Consider the following 18,247-nt stretch of genomic DNA (forward strand, 5'->3'; position numbering starts at 1 on the left):
AAGGTTGTGTTTGGTGTATTTTTTGAGTTTTTTTAAATTATTATCGTTGGCAAGACAAAAAGTAATTAATAAACTAGTTTTTTAGAAAGTTACTTTGAGTAGTTTTTTAGTAATTTTCCTAAAATTTCCTAAATATACCTTTATTTAATTATAGAAAAATATTTTTCTAAATCTTGTTTTATATTATTTTATATATTTCAGTTAACTTATCAAGCAGTTTTACCAACAGTTATTATTTTTTTTTTTTGTCAAAATAGCTTATAAACTAACAATTAGTTTTTTAACTACCAATTAACTTTTTAGTTATAACTAGCTTTTCAACTAATCTGTCAATCATAACTATTAGACGACAAAAACTTAGACCAATACAAATGTTTCATTTAAATAGTAACAAGAGCTAGGGTTCAAGGTAGTAGGCGTAGGGTCAACCGAGAAAAAAAAAATGAAAAGAAAGGTTTTATCTGAACGACTAAAGAATTAGGAAAATAATATTATTTTACTTCACTCTTTAGAAAAAAGAGAATTAAGATTGATTAAAACTTAAAAAATACAAAGAAATGAACAAAAGAGAAAACAGAAAACAGAAAAGTCAGAAAAACACGCAGCAAAGAATATACTATTACTTCACCTTATTCAATAAAATAAAAGGAAAAGAAAGAAAATAAATTTGATGATATACTAAATGTAATTTTCTAATCCCTCATTAAATATTGGAATAAACACCTCCATCTCAGTACGCGAAAGGCTCACACCAATTTCCAGATCTTCATCGGAGTCTTTGCTAGCGTTCAACGAAATCGCCACACTATAATCGATAGAAACTGTTTCATACTTTTTGGGCTTTCCCCATCCAAAATCAGCATCATAAAATTTATGCTTTGGTGTTCCAGTAACAGTTATGAATGTTGGCATCCCTTCGAAGGAAAAGTTGAACCAAGTCTTGGCATCTTTCATGATTCCATCTTCATCATTCAACATCTTATATAAACTCTCTCCCAGTAATTTTGCAGCAGTCACAAATCCTTCTTTTTCAGCTAAACTGTTTGATTTTGCCATCGCCCCACATGGTGCTATACAATTGCCAATGTAATTAGCAGGAATCGATGGTTCCAGACGTGCCCTACAATCTACGGCAAAGCCAAAAACTTGTAGCTCATCACTGCGTAATTTTGCAAAGCAACTCCAGAAATAAGCACATGCGACTGTAAAAGATGAGACATGTTGTAACGTGGGCAGTTGGGTTGATACGAATATCTTCATTTGATTGATGATGGGTCTGGTCAACACCAACGTTGTCCGGACATTATCATTCGGTCCAGAAAGGCATCGAGGCTGATACTTTTCATCAAAAGTGTCGAGTTTTGCTCTCTTTAGATAGATTTCATCTAAGTCTGGGTGATTGATTACTCTATCATAGAATGGCAAACTTCCATTAGCGAGAAATAACTCATCTGAACCAGATCTTGCAATCCAACTCCATGCCTCCAGAAAACGAAACCGAGTGCTTGCATCTCCAAGGCCATGGTGATTGGTTGTTCCAATGGAGAAACCACTATTAGGGAAAAACGTCACTTGAATGGAGAATAACGGGATTGTAACATAATCGATTACTTTTTCAGCTTTTCCAAGGAGAGGTATAAGAGGATAAAACTTATCACAGGCTCTAGGATGGTTTCCCACTAGATCGTTGAAATCAAGATTACTCTCTGCAATCGTGACTGATACAGTATCGCCTTCTATGTAACGAATTTGGGGGTTTCTAGTACCTGTAGGATCTATGATCAATTTACCAGCAAAAGGAGAAAAATGGAGAAGTGTTTTAGATAACGAGGTTTTTAGAGTGGGAGCAATTGTTTCAGTAAACTGAGTTTTAGAGAGCTGTGGTAACTCAAAGAAGAAAAGATGGTGAAAGGGATGGACGTGCAGCCATGCCAGGTCGAAAAATGACAAGGGCAAGCAGGTCTGAGCTTTGGTGGATGGAGGTGGCGAAACCTGGGACTGTTCTAGCACTGTCAAGATGGGAAGAGAAGCCATCTCAAGCGACTCGCTTCGATGTTTGAATCCCAAGATGAGTGAGCCTTATTTATTAAAACATAATTAATCATGTAGATATGCATCAAACCTAGCTCAAACTTAACGCCTTCGTTCACGGTCAACAGGGGTAGGTTAAGGTGGGGTTGGCTAGAAGACAAAGTTTTAACTGTTGATGCATGCAACGCGAGGTTTATTTATTTATAGTTTGCGTGTAATATATTACCTGGGTCCATGGTATTTGAAATTATTTGTCTTGGACCTAGCTATGCTATTTGGTACGCCATCTTTCCTGTTACCTTTCAATTTTCATTATTTATAATTTAATAGTTCATCATACATGATTTACTAACGTGGTAGAGACGGAAGATATGGAAAAGAGAAGAGATAGATAGGATTTAAGCATTCCTACTCCATAACTTTTTTTTTGCTTTGGTTGTTTCTTTTGTAATCGTGCGTTATTAATTCATCCTTTGTTCAAGGCTTCAATCTTCCTTACTTCCACTTTAAGTACACAGATGGCTAGTGATTTTGCTTCAGTAAGGAGATAGTTTTCTTTCTATGTGGAGGTGTATGGCAAAATTGCAATTCAAACCTTTTGGTCAATTAGAAGGGACCGAATCACCTAAAAACCTCGGATCGCGTCCACTTTGGACCAAGTCCATGAGTGTAAAAGCCATATCAAACATGCTCAATTGTATTTTGTGGACCCGATCCGCCTTTAGACGCTAAATAAAACACCTACTTAGTTACCAAATGGTTTGTCCGAGATGTAGTGAACAATATATTTTAGTCACTATTTAATGACCATTTGTACATTTTGTTTTTAATAAGTTTAGTGACCGACTTATAGTGATCGAAAGGGATGACCAAAATTTTGGTCACTAAATCATTTATTGACTACTACTATTATATATGGTGATCACTTCATTTTGTCACTAATTAATATTTTTTTAGGGTTGTACAATACGACTTAAAATGATACAAATACAAATAAATACACAAACCATTACTTCATCTTATTCCATAAAGAAAAAAAAAGGAAAAGACAAAAGAAAATAAATTGATGATACTAAATGTAATTTTCTAATCCCCCATTAAATATAGGAATAAACGCCTCCATCTCAGTAGGCGAAAGTCTCACGCCAATTTCCAGATCTTCATTGGAGTCTTTGCTAGCGTACAAAGAAATCTCCACACTATAATCGATCGAAATTGTTTCATACTTTTTGGGCTTTCCCCATCCAAAATCGGTGTCATAAAATTTTAGCCTTGGTGTTCCGGTAACAGTTATGAATGTTGGCATCCCTTTGAAGGGAAAGTCAAACCATGTCTTGGCATCTTTTATGATTCCAACTTTATCATCTGACATCTTAAGTAAACACTCTCCCAGTAATTTTGCAGCAGTCACAAATCCTTCCTTTTCAGTTAAAATTTTTGTTTTTGCCATCGCCCCACATGGTGCTACACAGTTACCAAAGTAAGTAGCTGGAATCGGTGGAACCAGACGTGCCCTACAATCTACGGCAAAGCCAAAAACTTGTAGCTCATCGTTGCGTAATTTTGCAAAGCAACTCCAGAAATAAGCACATGCGACTGTAAAAGATGAGACATGTTGTAACGTGGGCAGTTGGGTTGATACGAATTTCTTCATTTGATTGATGATGGGTCTGGTCAGAACAAAAGTAGCCCTGACATCATCACTCGGTCCAGTAAGACATCGAAGCTGATACTTTTCATCAAAAGTGTCGAGTTTTGCTCTCTTAAGATATATTTCATCTAAATCTGGGTGATTGATTACTCTATCATAGAATGGCAAACTTCCATTAGCGAGAAATAACTCATCTGAACCAGATCTTGCAATCCAACTCCATGCCTCCAGAAAACAAAACCGAGTGCTTGCATCTCCAAGGCCATGGTGATTGGTTGTTCCAATGGAGAAACCACTATTAGGGAAAAACGTCACTTGAATGGAGAATAACGGGATTGTAACATAATCGATTACTTTTTCAGCTTTTCCAAGGAGAGGTATAAGAGGATAAAACTTATCACAGGCTCGAGGATGATTTCCCACTAGATCGTTGAAATCAAGATTACTCTCTGCAATAGTGACTGAGATAGCGTCACCTTCTATGTAACGAATTTGTGGTTTTCTAGTACCTGTAGGATCTATGATCAAGTTACCCGCAAAAGGTGTAAAATGGAGAAGTGTTTTAGATAACGAGGTTTTTAGAGTGGGAACAATTGTATCAATAAACTGAGTTTTAGAGAGCTGTGGTAACTCATAGAAGAAAAGATGGTGAACGGGATGAAGGTGCAGCCATGGCAGGTCGAAAAATGACAAGGGAAGCCACGTCTCATGTTTGGTGGATGGAGGTGGAGAAACCTCGGTCTGTTCAAGCACAGTCAAGATGGGAAGAGAAGACATCTCAAGCGACTCACTAATTTGATGTTTCAAATTTCAATCCTTAGATGAGTTAGCGTCATTTATAACATAAATTTATCATTTAATCCCTAGATGAGTTAGCGTTATTTATAACATAAATTTATCATGTGGATATGCATCAAACGCCTTCGATCACGATCAACAAGAGTAGGCTAATGTGGGCCTGGCCAGAAGACAAATAATTGTAACAATTGATGCATTCAACACGAGTTTATTTATTAATATAAGACTTGGGCATATGCTGTTTGGTACGAAATATTTTTTGTCGACCTTTTAAAATTTTTCCTGCCGACATTTTGATTCTCATTTTTTAGAATTTAATAGTTCATTACTTGAACCTCTAACATGCATGGGAGGCAGGTTCTATAAAATGCGCTTCGCAGCCGGTAAAGGTGGTGCATGTATCACCCCAATGACAATCATTTCTCATTGGTTTACATTACCATGCATTTTTGAATCCTATACACTTTTTACTTTTAGGAGTTGTTTGGTTTCTTTTATTTGAAACAATTTATAATTTTTTTTAAATGTTTATTAGTTTCCACGATATTAACCATAAAATTTTATTTAATGATTTTTTTCTATATAAGAAACAATTGTAAGATTCTATAAGTAATGAAACTTGCGAAACAAAGTCTTAGACCCAAATGGTATTTTAACAAATGAAATTTATTTAAATATTTTTTGTTTAAGTTTATTTTGGATGTATTAGTCATGATTGGTATTAACGAGTATGGTGACGATCGGTGGCATGATACGACACGAAACGAACCGTGACGAAACTAAAATTCAATTTCATGTTTGTATTCGCGTCAAGTGTAAAAACATAATGTCATGTCGTGTTGTGTTCTTGTTCAAAATTCGACACAAAATTGACATGATGTAGCATTTGTTTGTTGTGTTTTTCGTGTTATGTATGATTAAATATTAATTAAACAAAATAATTGTTATATTTTTTTCTTTATCGTATCGTGTCGTGTCTGTCGTTTTTAATTGGTTCGTTTTTGTGTCGTGTCATTTTCGTGTTATATAAAACCTTGTCGTGTCAGATAAAAAACATGACACGATGACTCGGTTTTCCACCCCTATTAGTGAGAGTGCATTGACGCTTGAATACACTCCAAACAAAAAAAAAACAAATGCTACAAAAAACACTATAACATCAGTTAATAATTTTAAATAACTAATTTATAAGATTTAATATTTAAAAAATCACCAAGAATGTTTTGGATATGGTAACAAGGATTCCGTCCTAAATTTCTTCTGGTAATGGATCGGTTGTCGAAGTGGTTTGATTGAGTATAATCGAGCAGTTCCCACATTGGTATTGACTACAAAGATCACACTTTCTTTATGCATAAGATCGTTCAGTGTTTACACAACATCGATCATTTCCACTTCTAGTTAATTAGGAACACCTTACATCATGAGTCCACCGGTCATATCAGCATGTTGGACCATAATGATTGTGGTTTAGTTAATCATGTCATCCGTACGGTCAAATACCGATAAGATATACCCCCACACTTGTATCCAAAATAAGTTATATGTTATCTAAGAGCTTCTCCAACCACAAACACTAACATAGTGATTATTTAACACCATTTTAATGATTTAATTCAAACCAACTTCTAAAATGGTGTTTTTAGAGGTTTTTATATTTGGACTTTATATTTGGTGTTAAAAAGGAACCAACACAAAAATGATTCAACTTTGGAAGATTGATTCATGTAAAATTGGCATCTAAAAGGTGTTTTAGAGGTCAATTAGAATTGGCCTAATAGCTTCATCTCATGGAGATGGTTAGGTGGCCTTTCCAGCCTTTAAGCCTTTCGTCAACCTGTCATATGTTGTTTGCTTTATGCTAAACCTTTGTTTGATAAAAAGACAGCGTCTAAAATTTCTTTGATTTATCTTCAATTTCATTATATATAAATCCAAAAACAATACAAATGCTAATTATGTTGATTCGATATGTATTCACATCACTTTTAGTTATAATATTTTTTGGGGACGCATAAGAAACATACCTTCATGTAGGCAACAACATAGCATCGTTCGTAAATTAATGTCATTGCGGTGAACATCAGTTCAAGTGGATTCCATCCTTGTTAACAAATACCTTTTTATTGAAGCCACATCATGGAATAATGAGGAAAAACCTTCTTATCTCTCTCCATCCCAAATTATTGTTCACGTTTGACTTTTTAAATCTCTTTTGTTCAAATTTGACCTTATATAAATTACTTTTTCTTATATAATTTTTTATACAAAATATATGAATAGATTGTTTTTTAAATATATTATCAATGTAATAAGTTTCATAAAAAATATATAACATAAATAAAATTATTTATTGTCAAAGTTGACATGGAAAGACTTCAAAAGTCAAACGTGTACAATAATTTTAGGACCAACGAAGTAATAATTAGGTGTAGAATTACTAAAATACTTACGTTTTTCGATGCTTGTAAATGTACGAACCATGCATCTTTCTCTTATACAATATTTAGAATTTCCATTTACAACGTTGGTCTCAAACTACAATTTACAAATTTCCATTCACAATTTGACAAACTCAATTTGTTGAACAAAGTTAAGCCATATTTTTTTATAAATCACATCCCAGCCATGCCAAAATGAAAACATGAAGCCTTGCTACTGATTAATATCTTTTAAAATAAGCTTATAAATGAAATTAATATGGTAAACAAGGATGAGACTATTAGAGATAAAACTTAAATATAGATAATATTTATCTCTTCTCATGTAAACTCAGATAATTTGTTATTATTTTGTATTCCTCATGTATTATATATAGTAATGAAATACACAAAAACATTCAAGTTAAATATTAATTTCGTATATGGTATCAGACTAGGTTTCCCCACTTACCTTCTCATCATGGATGGCATTTCCCCACTTACCTTCTCATCATGGATGGCAGCTCCTTATCCTCCCATTCTTCTCTTTCCCTAAACACAATCCTTCACATGATTTCTGTTAAACTCCCCCCCCCCCCCCTAACTACCTACTATGGCGCAATCAACTGGTCACTCTGCTTGCTTATAAAAGGTTATCGGGCCATATAGATGGAAAAAAGCGGCACCCTCTAAAACATTAGCCCCTGATGCTAATGGTGTCTCTAACACTTGTTCCAGGTATTACTTAAATTTATTTAAGATCAAGGGTTATGGTGTGTGGATTCGGCGAGTCGCGAGTCCAACTCGTCGAGTAGAGGGCATTTCAAGGATGCGGGATCTACACCCTACTCGATGAGCTGGAAGGCCGACTCGACGAGTAGGCCTGTAAAGATAAAACCCTAATTCTAGGGTTTGCACCCTATATAATCTCCTTAAGAGCCTTGAGGCTGACCTCCCATCAGCCTCCAAACCCTAAGAACGTATGTCACACCCCCGAACCGTGAAAAAAAACGACGGAAACGTCCCGGGGAGGATGACGTCAAGCGTAGTATCACAATAATTGCATCATAGTAATCAAAGTAAACACAACCATTATATTGTAATATGGATATTTACATTTGTTTGAAAACATAGTTTGTGTACATCAAAATGAAACAAAAGTAAAAGACGAGACTAAAAAATGCTTCGTCTTCTCCAAAACCTGGCAAGGGTACCTGTCTATTGTTGTCCTGAGAATACAAGCGATTTTTGAAAACGTATCAGCATAAAGCTGGCGATTTCATAAGCATGTTTTTTGTAATGAAAACTATTCACTGAATTTGTATAACTAATTCATTTTCATTATATGTAAAATATCATTTGTATCGAAACCCTGGTTACCACCAGTATGTAATATTTATTCCGTTTGAAAACCCTGGCTACCACCAGCATGTAAAGTATGTTCTGTTTGAAAACCCTGGCTACCACCAGTAGGTAAAGTATGTTCTGTTTGTCTGGGAAAATCCATTATTTTCCCTGGTATACGTGTGTTAGTTGCTTTAATGGTTCCGAAATCGTAAAGCATAAGTAACATACTTATGTTATTAAAGCAATTCTCTATGAGAGGTATATTATTACGTAAAAGAGTCGTACGATTGGCGAGCTTTATGACCATACTTAAACTTGATACGACGTGAAACGGACGTCGATATCCTTTATGACATTTGTCACCCGCAGACCTATCGGTCCGATTGTAGCTAGCAGCCAGGTGCAGGTTAGTCAGTCCCGTATAGATCTATACACAAAAGCCACGCTTTCCCTCCATGAAATTCTGGTTCATAAGGGTAGTCCTCCACTTAGGTTATGTTGTAAGCGCCCAAGGACGTGTCTCCCAATTAAGTTGATGACTTTACGATTAATAATATATAAGTGTACTGATCGTTCGTATGAAAACCCGATATATGTTTTGTAGGGTAAAAATAATTATACTAAAATAAATATTTAATGTTGTACTCTCGTACTAGTGTATGATATAAACTAAATATGTCATAGTTTATGTATTCAACTGTGTATGTAGTTTGTATTTGTAAAACTGGTAATGAAATCCCCAAACTATACCCATTATAGTTTGACTGTAATGTTATGTTCGTGAATTGTTTGGAAAGCTATGCAATTAAATTTGGGAAAATGTCCCCTATGCTCTGCATGATACAAAAGGGATTAAGTATCTAAATGCTTTATGATAACCGTTGATTTGTATAAATTGCATAAGTTTGACTTGTTGAAAACTTTTGTGTTTGGCTTGTATTCACCCTGAAAACATTTAAAAAGCATAAAAGTGTAGGGGTATGAACTCACAGTTGGTTGGATGCAAAGGATTGAAATGGAAGATCCTCGAGTCGACGGACGTGGCACTTAACGGAATCCTAATATCAATAAATACATATATGTATCTAAATTAGCGATTTTGTTAGATAAAGTGTTAGAAAAGCACTCGTTTTCGGTTAAGGAATGTTATCAGGACTTGGTTGAATCGAGGGAACATAATTTTAATCACTTAAGAGGTGTTTACAACCATGAATGGGGGTTTAAGGCCATGAATAGGGTTTACGGCCGAGAACTGGGTTTGCAGCTGTTAACAGGGTTTACGGCAGTGAACCGTCTTTTGAAGGGTTTACGGCCTTTGAAGATTTGAAGGGTTTACGACCGTAAACTCAAGAACAAGGGTGCTTGGTTTCGACGAAAACGTGTTCCAGATGCTGCCAAACGGCCCCAAATGACGATTTTTGGTGTTTTTCGTAAGAAAGGAGGGGTTTTTAGGCGTTTACGGTCAAGAGAGTTAGAGAGAGAAAGCGAGTGTTTCCGGCCAAGAAGGTTCAAATGAAGGTGGGGGTCCTATATTTATAGGTTGGAGGGTATGGTCGGTGGTAGGGTCCACCTGGCACCGACCGCAAATGGGTTTACGGCCCTACACAAGTTTACGGCTGTAAACTCGTCCTGGCCGAGAACATGGTGTTTTCAAGTAGAGTTCGAGTTTTTGCGTGATTTCCAGTTTATTTCCGACTCGTATAAAATACATAATATTGATTTAAAATGAAATATTTTTTCCCCAAACCAAGGAATTTGACAGAATTCAATAAAACTAAAATTTTATTAACGGAAATAGGGTAAAGATAATAGGAAAAAGTTTCGGGTTGTCACATCATCCCCCTATTAGAGGGAATTTCGTCCTGAAATTCGAACGTAGAATACAAATCATGGACTCAGAAAGATATGCTGTATTTCTGTTTCATCTGATCTTCTAGCTTCCAAGTGAATTCAGGTCCCCGCTTGGCATTCCAGCGAACCTTCACTATCGGGATGCGACTTTGTTTCATTCGTTTGATCTCTCTGTCCATGATTTTGACCGGTTCTTCCATGAAGTTGAGGTTCTTGTTGACTTCAATCTCATCGAGAGGGATCATAAGGGTCTCGCCGGATAAACACTTCTTAAGATTCGAGATGTGGAAGACGGGATGAATGTTGCTAAGCTCTTGAGGTAGACGAAGTTTGTAGGCTACGGGACCGATCCTAGCAAGGATCTCGAACAACTCTATGTATCCCGGATTCAGCTTTCCACGCTTTGCAAAGCATACCAAGCCTTTCCAGGGTGAGACCTTCAACAGAACACGACTTCCAACCTGGAACTCCAAGGGTTTTTGTTGTTTATCGCCATAGCTCTTTTGTCTGTCGCGTGAGGCTTTCTGTCGTTCTCAGATTTGTACGATCTTTTCGGTGGTTTCCCGGATAATCTCTGGACCAGTGAGAGTGCTATCGGGGACTTGCCCCTTGGCTAGCTACATGTCGCCCACCTCAGACCAACACAGAGGGGATCTGCACTTGCGGCCATAAAGGGCTTCAAAAGGTGCAGCCTTGATGCTTGTATGGTAACTGTTGTTATAGGAAAACTCAACCAAGGGCAAATGGGTGTCCCATGACTTACCGAAGTCTATGACACATGCTCTTTGCATGTCTTCCAAGGTCTGAATGGTTCTCTCACTGTGCCCATCTGTCTGAGGATGGTAAGCTGTGCTCATATCCAACTTAGTTCCAAGAGCTTTCTGTAGGGACTGTAAAAATCTTGAAGTGAACCTGCTATCTCGATCAAAGATAATGGACACATGCATACCGTGCAGTCGAACTATCTCTTGAATATAGATCCGAGTAAGCCTTTCCATTTTGAAAGTTTCCTTTATCGGTAGGAAGTGAGCGGATTTTGTCAATCGGTCGACTATTACCCAGATGGTATCGTACCCACTCGTAGATTTGGGTAATTTTGTGATAAAATCCATAGAAATCCTCTCCCACTTCCACTCAGGTATTTCCGGCTGCTGAAGCAAACCTGAGGGCTTCTGATATTTGACCTTCACCTTGGCGCAACTCAGGCACTTACCCATGAAGGTAGCGATATCCGCTTTCATGTTTGGCCACCAGTACAACTTCTTGAGATCGAGGTACATCTTTTCCGATCCTGGATGAATGGAGTATCTAGTCTTGTAAGCTTCGTTCATGACCATCTCTCTGTATCCTCCGAACTTCGGGGTCCAGATCCGGTCCATGAAATAATAGACTCCGTCCCCCTTGATCACTAGGTTCTTTTCCATTCCGCTCAAGGCTTCACCCGACATGTTCTCTGGTTTTAAGGCTTCCAGCTGAGCCTCCTTGATTTGCGCGGGTAAGTGGGAATGGATAGTCATTGTCAGTGCCTTCACTTTACGACCCAAGCATTCCTTCAGGCTAAGGGCATCTGCCACCACATTGGCCTTGCCAGGATGGTAGCGTATTTCGCACTCGTAATCGCTGAGTAGCTCTACCCATCGTCGTTGTCTTATGTTCAGCTCCTTCTGATCAAAAATATGTTGCAGGCTTTTATGATCAGTGAAGATAGTGCACTTGGTTCCGTAGAGATAATGTCTCCATATTTCAACGCGAAGACCACTGCTCCCAATTCCAGATCGTGGGTTGCATAGTTGACTTTGTGTGTTTTCAGCTGTCTTGAGGCATAAGCAATAACTTTTCCTTGCTGCATGAGCACACAGCCTAGGCCCTGATTGGATGCATCACAGTAGATAACGAAGTCCTCCTTTCCTTCGAGCAGAGACAGGATAGGTGCGCTGCATAGGGCCTGCTTCAATGTTTGGAACGCAGTGTCTTGATTTTCACTCCAACAAAAGGGTACGCCTTTCTGAGTCAGCGTGGTTAAGGTTTTGGCAATTCTAGAGAAATTTTGGATAAACATGCGATAATAGCCAACGAGGCCCAAGAATTGACAAATTTCTGTGGGCGTCTTCGGTGTTGACCAATTCTCTATCGCTTTGATTTTGGAAGGGTCCACATGTATGCCTTCCTCGCTTACCACGTAACCTAGGAAAGTTGCTTTCCGAATCCAGAATTCGCACTTGGAGAATTTTGCGTATAGCTTCTCCGTCCATAGAGTTTCCAGCACCAACCTCAAGTGCTGTCTGTGATCTTCCTCACTTCTGGAATAGACAAGTATATTGTCGATGAACACGATTACGAACTTGTCCAGGAAAGAATGGTACACCTCATTCATCAGGTCCATGAATACTACCGGTGCATTGGTTAGAGCGAAGGGCATTCCTATGAACTCGTAGTGACCATATCGAGTCTGAAATGCTGTCTTAGGAACATCACTCTCATGGACTCGCAACTGATGGTAACCATATCTTAGGTCTATTTTGGAGAAGTAGTTAGCTCCTTGAAGTTGGTTGAAGAGATAGTCGATCCGAAGAAGGGGATAACGGTTTTTAACGGTGAGCTTGATCAGTTCGCCGTAGTCAATGCACATCCGAAAAGATCCATCCTTCTTTTTCACAAATAAATCCGGGGCTCCCCAGGGTGAGGAACGGTCTGATGAATCCTTTGTTGAGTAGCTCATTAAGCTGGCTGGATAACTCTTGCATTTCTGCTGGTGCTAGACGGTATTGGGATTTAGCTATGGGGGTAGCTCCGGGGATTAAGTCGATGCGAAATTCGACTTGGCGCTCGGGAGGGATTCCCGAAAGCTCTTTGGGAAAAACATCAGGAAAATTGCAGACTTCGGCGATGCTCTCGAGGTCTTTAACTTCCTGTTTCTCGTTAACGACATGAGATAGGAATGCATGACACTCCTTTCGTAGAAACTTTTAGGCTTTGATGCACGAAATGATGCGGAGGTTCGAGCTGAGTTTATCACCATAGATCATGAGGGCTTCACTAGAGGGAAGATTGAGACGGATAGCTTTTTCATAGCAAAGGATATCAACATGATTGGGGCTCAACCAATTGATGCCAATGATGACATCGAAACTCTTTATGGAAACATGCATAAGGTCGATGGGAAAGGAATGGTCATTTAAGGTAAGGGTACAGCTGATGAATATGTCGTTAGTGCTCTCTTTCTTTCCGTTGGCCATTTCGACGATAAATGTTTCGGTTAATGGTTGGGGTTTATGTTTGAGAAGATGCTTGAATGCATGACTAACAAAACTTCTCTCCGCACCAGAATAAAAAAGAATGCATGCATAAGAGTTGTCGAGGAGGAACGTACCCGTAACAATGGTGGGATCTGCAATTGCTTCCTCCTAACTCATCGCTAGCACTCTCCCTATGTTACCAGTGGTTGTTGCCTTGGGTAAATTTCTCTTGTAACGCCCGACTTCTCCACAACCATAGCAGGCTGGACCGAAACCCTCTCTAGACGGCTGATTGGTTGGCTGGACTTGTGTCTTGTAGCCTCGAGCTGTGTGACCCTTCTTGCCATAGTTGTTGCAGAGCATTTCACGGCATGGGCCGGGATTATGATGGTAATTGCAATTGCCGCACCGAGGAAGGGTACCAGCATATCCACTGGTAGGTGGTTGAGTGGCAGGAGTAGTAGCAGCGTAAACTGCCACAATTTGGTGTTTCTTTGAGGCCTCTTGTGAAGGTTGGCCCTTTCGCTGCTTCCAGAACTTTCTTTTCCCACCACTCACCTTTGCTGGTTTGGGAGCGGATACTGCTGCATCGAGATCAACTCCGTGATCTGTGAGGGTCTATGCTAGGCACTTGGCACTGTCAAAAGTGGTTGGCCTAGCAGACAAGACATTTCCTTGCGTTGGGGGCGTCAATCCCCAAATGTACCTCTCTATTTTCTTGCTTTCTGGGGTGACCATTACCGGACAGAGGAGAGCCAGATCACAGAATCTAGCTGTGTAGGAGGCAATATCGGAACCCTTCATCTTCAAATTCCATATTTCGTGATCTAGTTTCTGCATCTCGCCCCTTGGCCAGTATTCAACAAGCATGAGCTCTTTTAAGCTCTCCCATCCCATAGCATTTGATACTGGCAAGGTTAAGGATTTGACCTGACCATTCCACCAAGTCAGTGCTTTGTTGGTGAAAGTACAAGCGGCGAACTTCACCTTGTTGGCTTCGGAACAGGAACAAAATTCGAAGATGGATTCGATCTTCTCGAACCATCGAGTCAGGGCAATAACACCTCCATTACCATCGAAATATGTAGGTTTTGCATTCATGAAGTCTTTATAGGAGAAATCCTTCTGGTGTCCCTGACTACCTTCATGATTCTGGGGATGCGTACCACTTCCCGATCCGCCAGAGCCGCTAGGATTAATCTGTGACAAAGCGGCAGTCACAGTGGCAGTAACAGCTTTTTGGAACATAGCGGGATCGAACTGAGGAGGCGATGGCGGTGTTGGGTCCATCGAGGAATTGTTGCTCTTTTTGCTGGGTCTTTTCTTTGGAGGCATCTTGCTCTAAAAATAATAAGCAAGAAGAGGATGAGAAGTCCTCTGGAATTGAATCAAGAGATATGAAGCATGATATATCTCAATCTGATAGCTAGAGTGTTCTACTAAGCGATAAACAAGGAAAAGCTATTAATCCAAGTAATTTATCGCTAAGAGGAATGAGTAGCAACACTTGGAAGTGAATCTCAGAAAAGAATTTGACTCTAGTAAAATACTCCTATAGTATTTTAAGTTGTAGGTTTTGTTATACCGATATCTTGTTGTATGTATACTTGGTAAGTTTTAGGTCTGTCGCAACACCACAATCACTCCCAAGCATATGTTGATCATGTCTCGAATAAATATAGTTGATCATGCTATATTGACCCTAGACATGATTACATAACTGCTCAGGTTTAACTATAGTGTCCAACATCCAAATACTTTTGGTTTGTTCTACTCATGATATTGGTTCTGGTATGTAGGTATACTTGTATACTTTTTGTAAAATATTTGAATTTTAAAGTATACTTCTAGTTCAGAACGCTTCGGATCCTTAGTGTTTATAGTTGTATGCCATGTAAGGTTCGGTATACTTAGTTCACTATAAACAATAGCTCTGATACCAATCTATCACACCCCCAAACCGTGAAAACAAATGGCAGAAACGTCCGGGGGAGGATGACGTCATGCGTAGTATCACAACAATTGCATCATAGTAATCAAAGTAAACACAACCATTACATTTTCTGCTTGAAAACATAGTTTGTGTACATCATAATGAAACAAAAGTAAAAGACGAGACTCAAAAATGCTCCGTCTTCTCCAAAAGCTGGCAAGGGTACCTATTTAATGTTGTCCTGAGAATACAAGTGATTTTTGAAAACGTATCAGCATAAAGCTGGTGAGTTCATAAGCATGTTTTTGTAATGAAAACTAGTCACTGAATTTCTATAATTAATTCATTGTCATTATATGTAAATTATCGTTCGTATCGAAACCCTGGTTATCACCAGTCTTTAATATGTATTCCGTTTGAAAAACCTGGCTACCACCAGTATGTAAGGTATGTTATGTTTGAAAACCCTGGCTACCACCAGTAGGTAAAGTATGTTCTGTTTTTTTTTGGGAAAATCCCTTATTTTCCCTGGTATACGTGTGTTAGTTGCTTTAATGGTTCCGAAATCGTAAGGCATAAGTAACATACTTATGTTATTAAAGCAATTGTTTATGAGAGGTATATTATTAGGTACAAGATTCGTACGATTGGCCAGTTTTATGACCATACTTAAACTTGATACAACATGAAACGAACACCGATATCCTTTATGGCATTTGTCACCCGCAGACCTGCCGGTCCGACTGTAGCTAGCAGCCAAGTGCAGGTTAGTCAGTCCCGTATAGATCTATACACAAAAGCCACACTTTCCCTGCAAGAAATTCTGGTTCATAAGGGTAGTCCTCCACTTAGGTTATGTTGTAAGCGCCCAATGACCTGTCTCCCAATTAAGTTGACGACTTTACGAGTAATAATAAATAAGTGTACTGATCGTTCTTATGAAAACCTGATGTATGTTTTGTAGGGTAAAAATAATTATACTAAAATACTTATTTAGTGTTGTACTCTCGTAGTAGTGTAAGATATAAACTAAATCTATCATAGTTTATGTATTCAATCGTGTATGTAGTTTTTATTTGTAAAACTGGTAATGAAATCCCCAAACTATACCCATTATAGTTTGATTGTAATGTTATGTTCGTGAATTGTTCGGAAAGCTATGCAATTAAATTTAGGAAAATGTCCCCTATGCTCCGCATGATACAAAAGGGATTATGTATCTAAATGCTTTATGATAACCGTTGATTTGTATAAGTCGCATAAGTTTGACTTGTTGAAAACTTTTGTGTTTGGCTTGTATTCCTCCTGAAAACGTTTAAAAAGCATAAAAATGTAGGGGTATGAACTCACAGTTGGTTGGATGCAAAGGATTGAACTGGAAGATTGTCGAGTCGACGCCCATGACACTTAACGGAATCCTAATATCAATAAATACATATGTGTATCTAAATTAGCGATTTCATTAGATATAGCGTTAGAGAAACACTCGTTTTCGGTGAAGGAATGTTATCGGGACTTGGTTGAATTGAGGGAATAGACTTTTAATCACTTAAGAGGTGTTTACAGCCGTGAATGGGGGTTTACAGCCGAGAACTGGGTTTGCAGCTGTGAACAGGGTTTACGGCCGTGAACCTTCTTTTGATGGGTTTACGGACTTTGAAGATTTGAAGGTTTTACGGTCGTAAACTCAAGAACAAGGGTGCTTGGTTTCGACGAAAACATGTTGCAGATGCTCCCAAACGGCCCCAAATGACGATTTTTGGTGTTTTTCGGAAGAAAGGAGGGGTTTTTAGGGTTTTTAGGTGTTTACGTGTTCCAGATGCTCTCAAACGTCCCCAAAAGATGAGAGTGCAACGCGTGTGATCAACCGAGCCAAGTAAGTAGTTCCCCAAGGCATTAGCCATGTTATATTGATGTTTGAGCTTTGATAATCGTATGGAACTTGCTATGTATGCTTTTAAAATTGTATACGGTTAGGAGATCATAGCCTTAGAATGATTGATTTGGCCTTATTTCCTATTCTTTGTTTAGTTGTGGTCCTAGGGTAGAATCTTTTATTTGAAAGTCTGTTTGATCCTTTTTTGTGTATAATTTGCATGCATAAAGGCAACCAGATATGATTGGTGTGGGTAGAGCAAATCTTAAGACAACCTAAGATTTAAGAGGTGCGGTAGTCTGTGGAATGTGATTTATTTTGGGAGGAATTGAAACTATCAGGTAGAGCATTGGGAAAGGTACAAGTAGGTGTGGAAGGTAGTATTGGGCCCATACTACTGAAAGCACAGGACCTATACCCGAACCAATGTTAGATCTAACAAATCCAAGGAGTACCAATGTGGGAAGATCCACTTTATAAGTATCCTGATCGTATGAGTTATAACATTTCAGTTAAGCATGGTGGTGACACGATTTGGAGCAGGGGGATAAGGATCGGGATCTGGATCCGGAGCTGGATCAGGCGACACTACCAATGTCATCGGTGAGAGGCTGTGCAAGCTTATTGTAACCGAGGTTACGAGGGGCGTCCTTGATGCTACGCGAGTCATCTTTGGGACGGTCAATGAGGGTATGATGGAGATTATGGAGGACAGGCTCAGGGAATTCAGAGCCGAGATTGCTGCAGGATAGGTTGGGGCCCGAACTACCTTATTTCGGAAGTTCAAGGCGAGCAGAGCACTGGAGTTTTTCAGGTTCACGAACCCTATTGTTAGCCAACGCTAAGTGATGAATATCGAGAATGCCCAGCACACGAGTTCTAGCCCGGATGCGACAAAGGTGGGATTTTATTCTTGTATGCTGAGAAACAGAGCCCGCGATTGGTGGGGCGAGGTCACTACCCAGGTGGGGGCAGCCAGTGTGGCTGAGATGACATGAGCCGAGTTTGTCCGACGATTTGACTTAGAGTTTGCACCAGCCGTTGAGTTGCAGAGGATGGTGAGGGAGTTCTAGGAACTCCAGCAGACCATCGAGACTGTGTCAG

General features: G+C 38.9%; 2 protein-coding genes across 2 annotated transcripts; both read right to left on the reverse strand.

Moving 5' to 3' along the window:
* Window positions 1–596: 596 nt before the first annotated feature.
* On the reverse strand, window positions 597–2,141 carry LOC128127596 (malonyl-coenzyme A:anthocyanin 3-O-glucoside-6''-O-malonyltransferase-like). The gene has a single exon (XM_052766222.1). It carries the CDS (start codon window positions 2,032–2,034, stop codon window positions 679–681), a length of 1,356 nt encoding a protein of 451 aa, XP_052622182.1. The 5' UTR covers window positions 2,035–2,141; the 3' UTR covers window positions 597–678.
* Window positions 2,142–3,019: 878 nt separating this feature from the next.
* LOC111911307 (malonyl-coenzyme A:anthocyanin 3-O-glucoside-6''-O-malonyltransferase) lies at window positions 3,020–4,525 on the reverse strand. The gene has a single exon (XM_023907099.3). It carries the CDS (start codon window positions 4,457–4,459, stop codon window positions 3,104–3,106), a length of 1,356 nt encoding a protein of 451 aa, XP_023762867.2. The 5' UTR covers window positions 4,460–4,525; the 3' UTR covers window positions 3,020–3,103.
* Between the last annotated feature and the right edge of the window lie 13,722 nt (window positions 4,526–18,247).

The sequence above is a fragment of the Lactuca sativa genome, chromosome 8 (assembly GCF_002870075.4).
Source record: "Lactuca sativa cultivar Salinas chromosome 8, Lsat_Salinas_v11, whole genome shotgun sequence".
Lineage (NCBI taxonomy): Eukaryota > Viridiplantae > Streptophyta > Magnoliopsida > Asterales > Asteraceae > Lactuca > Lactuca sativa.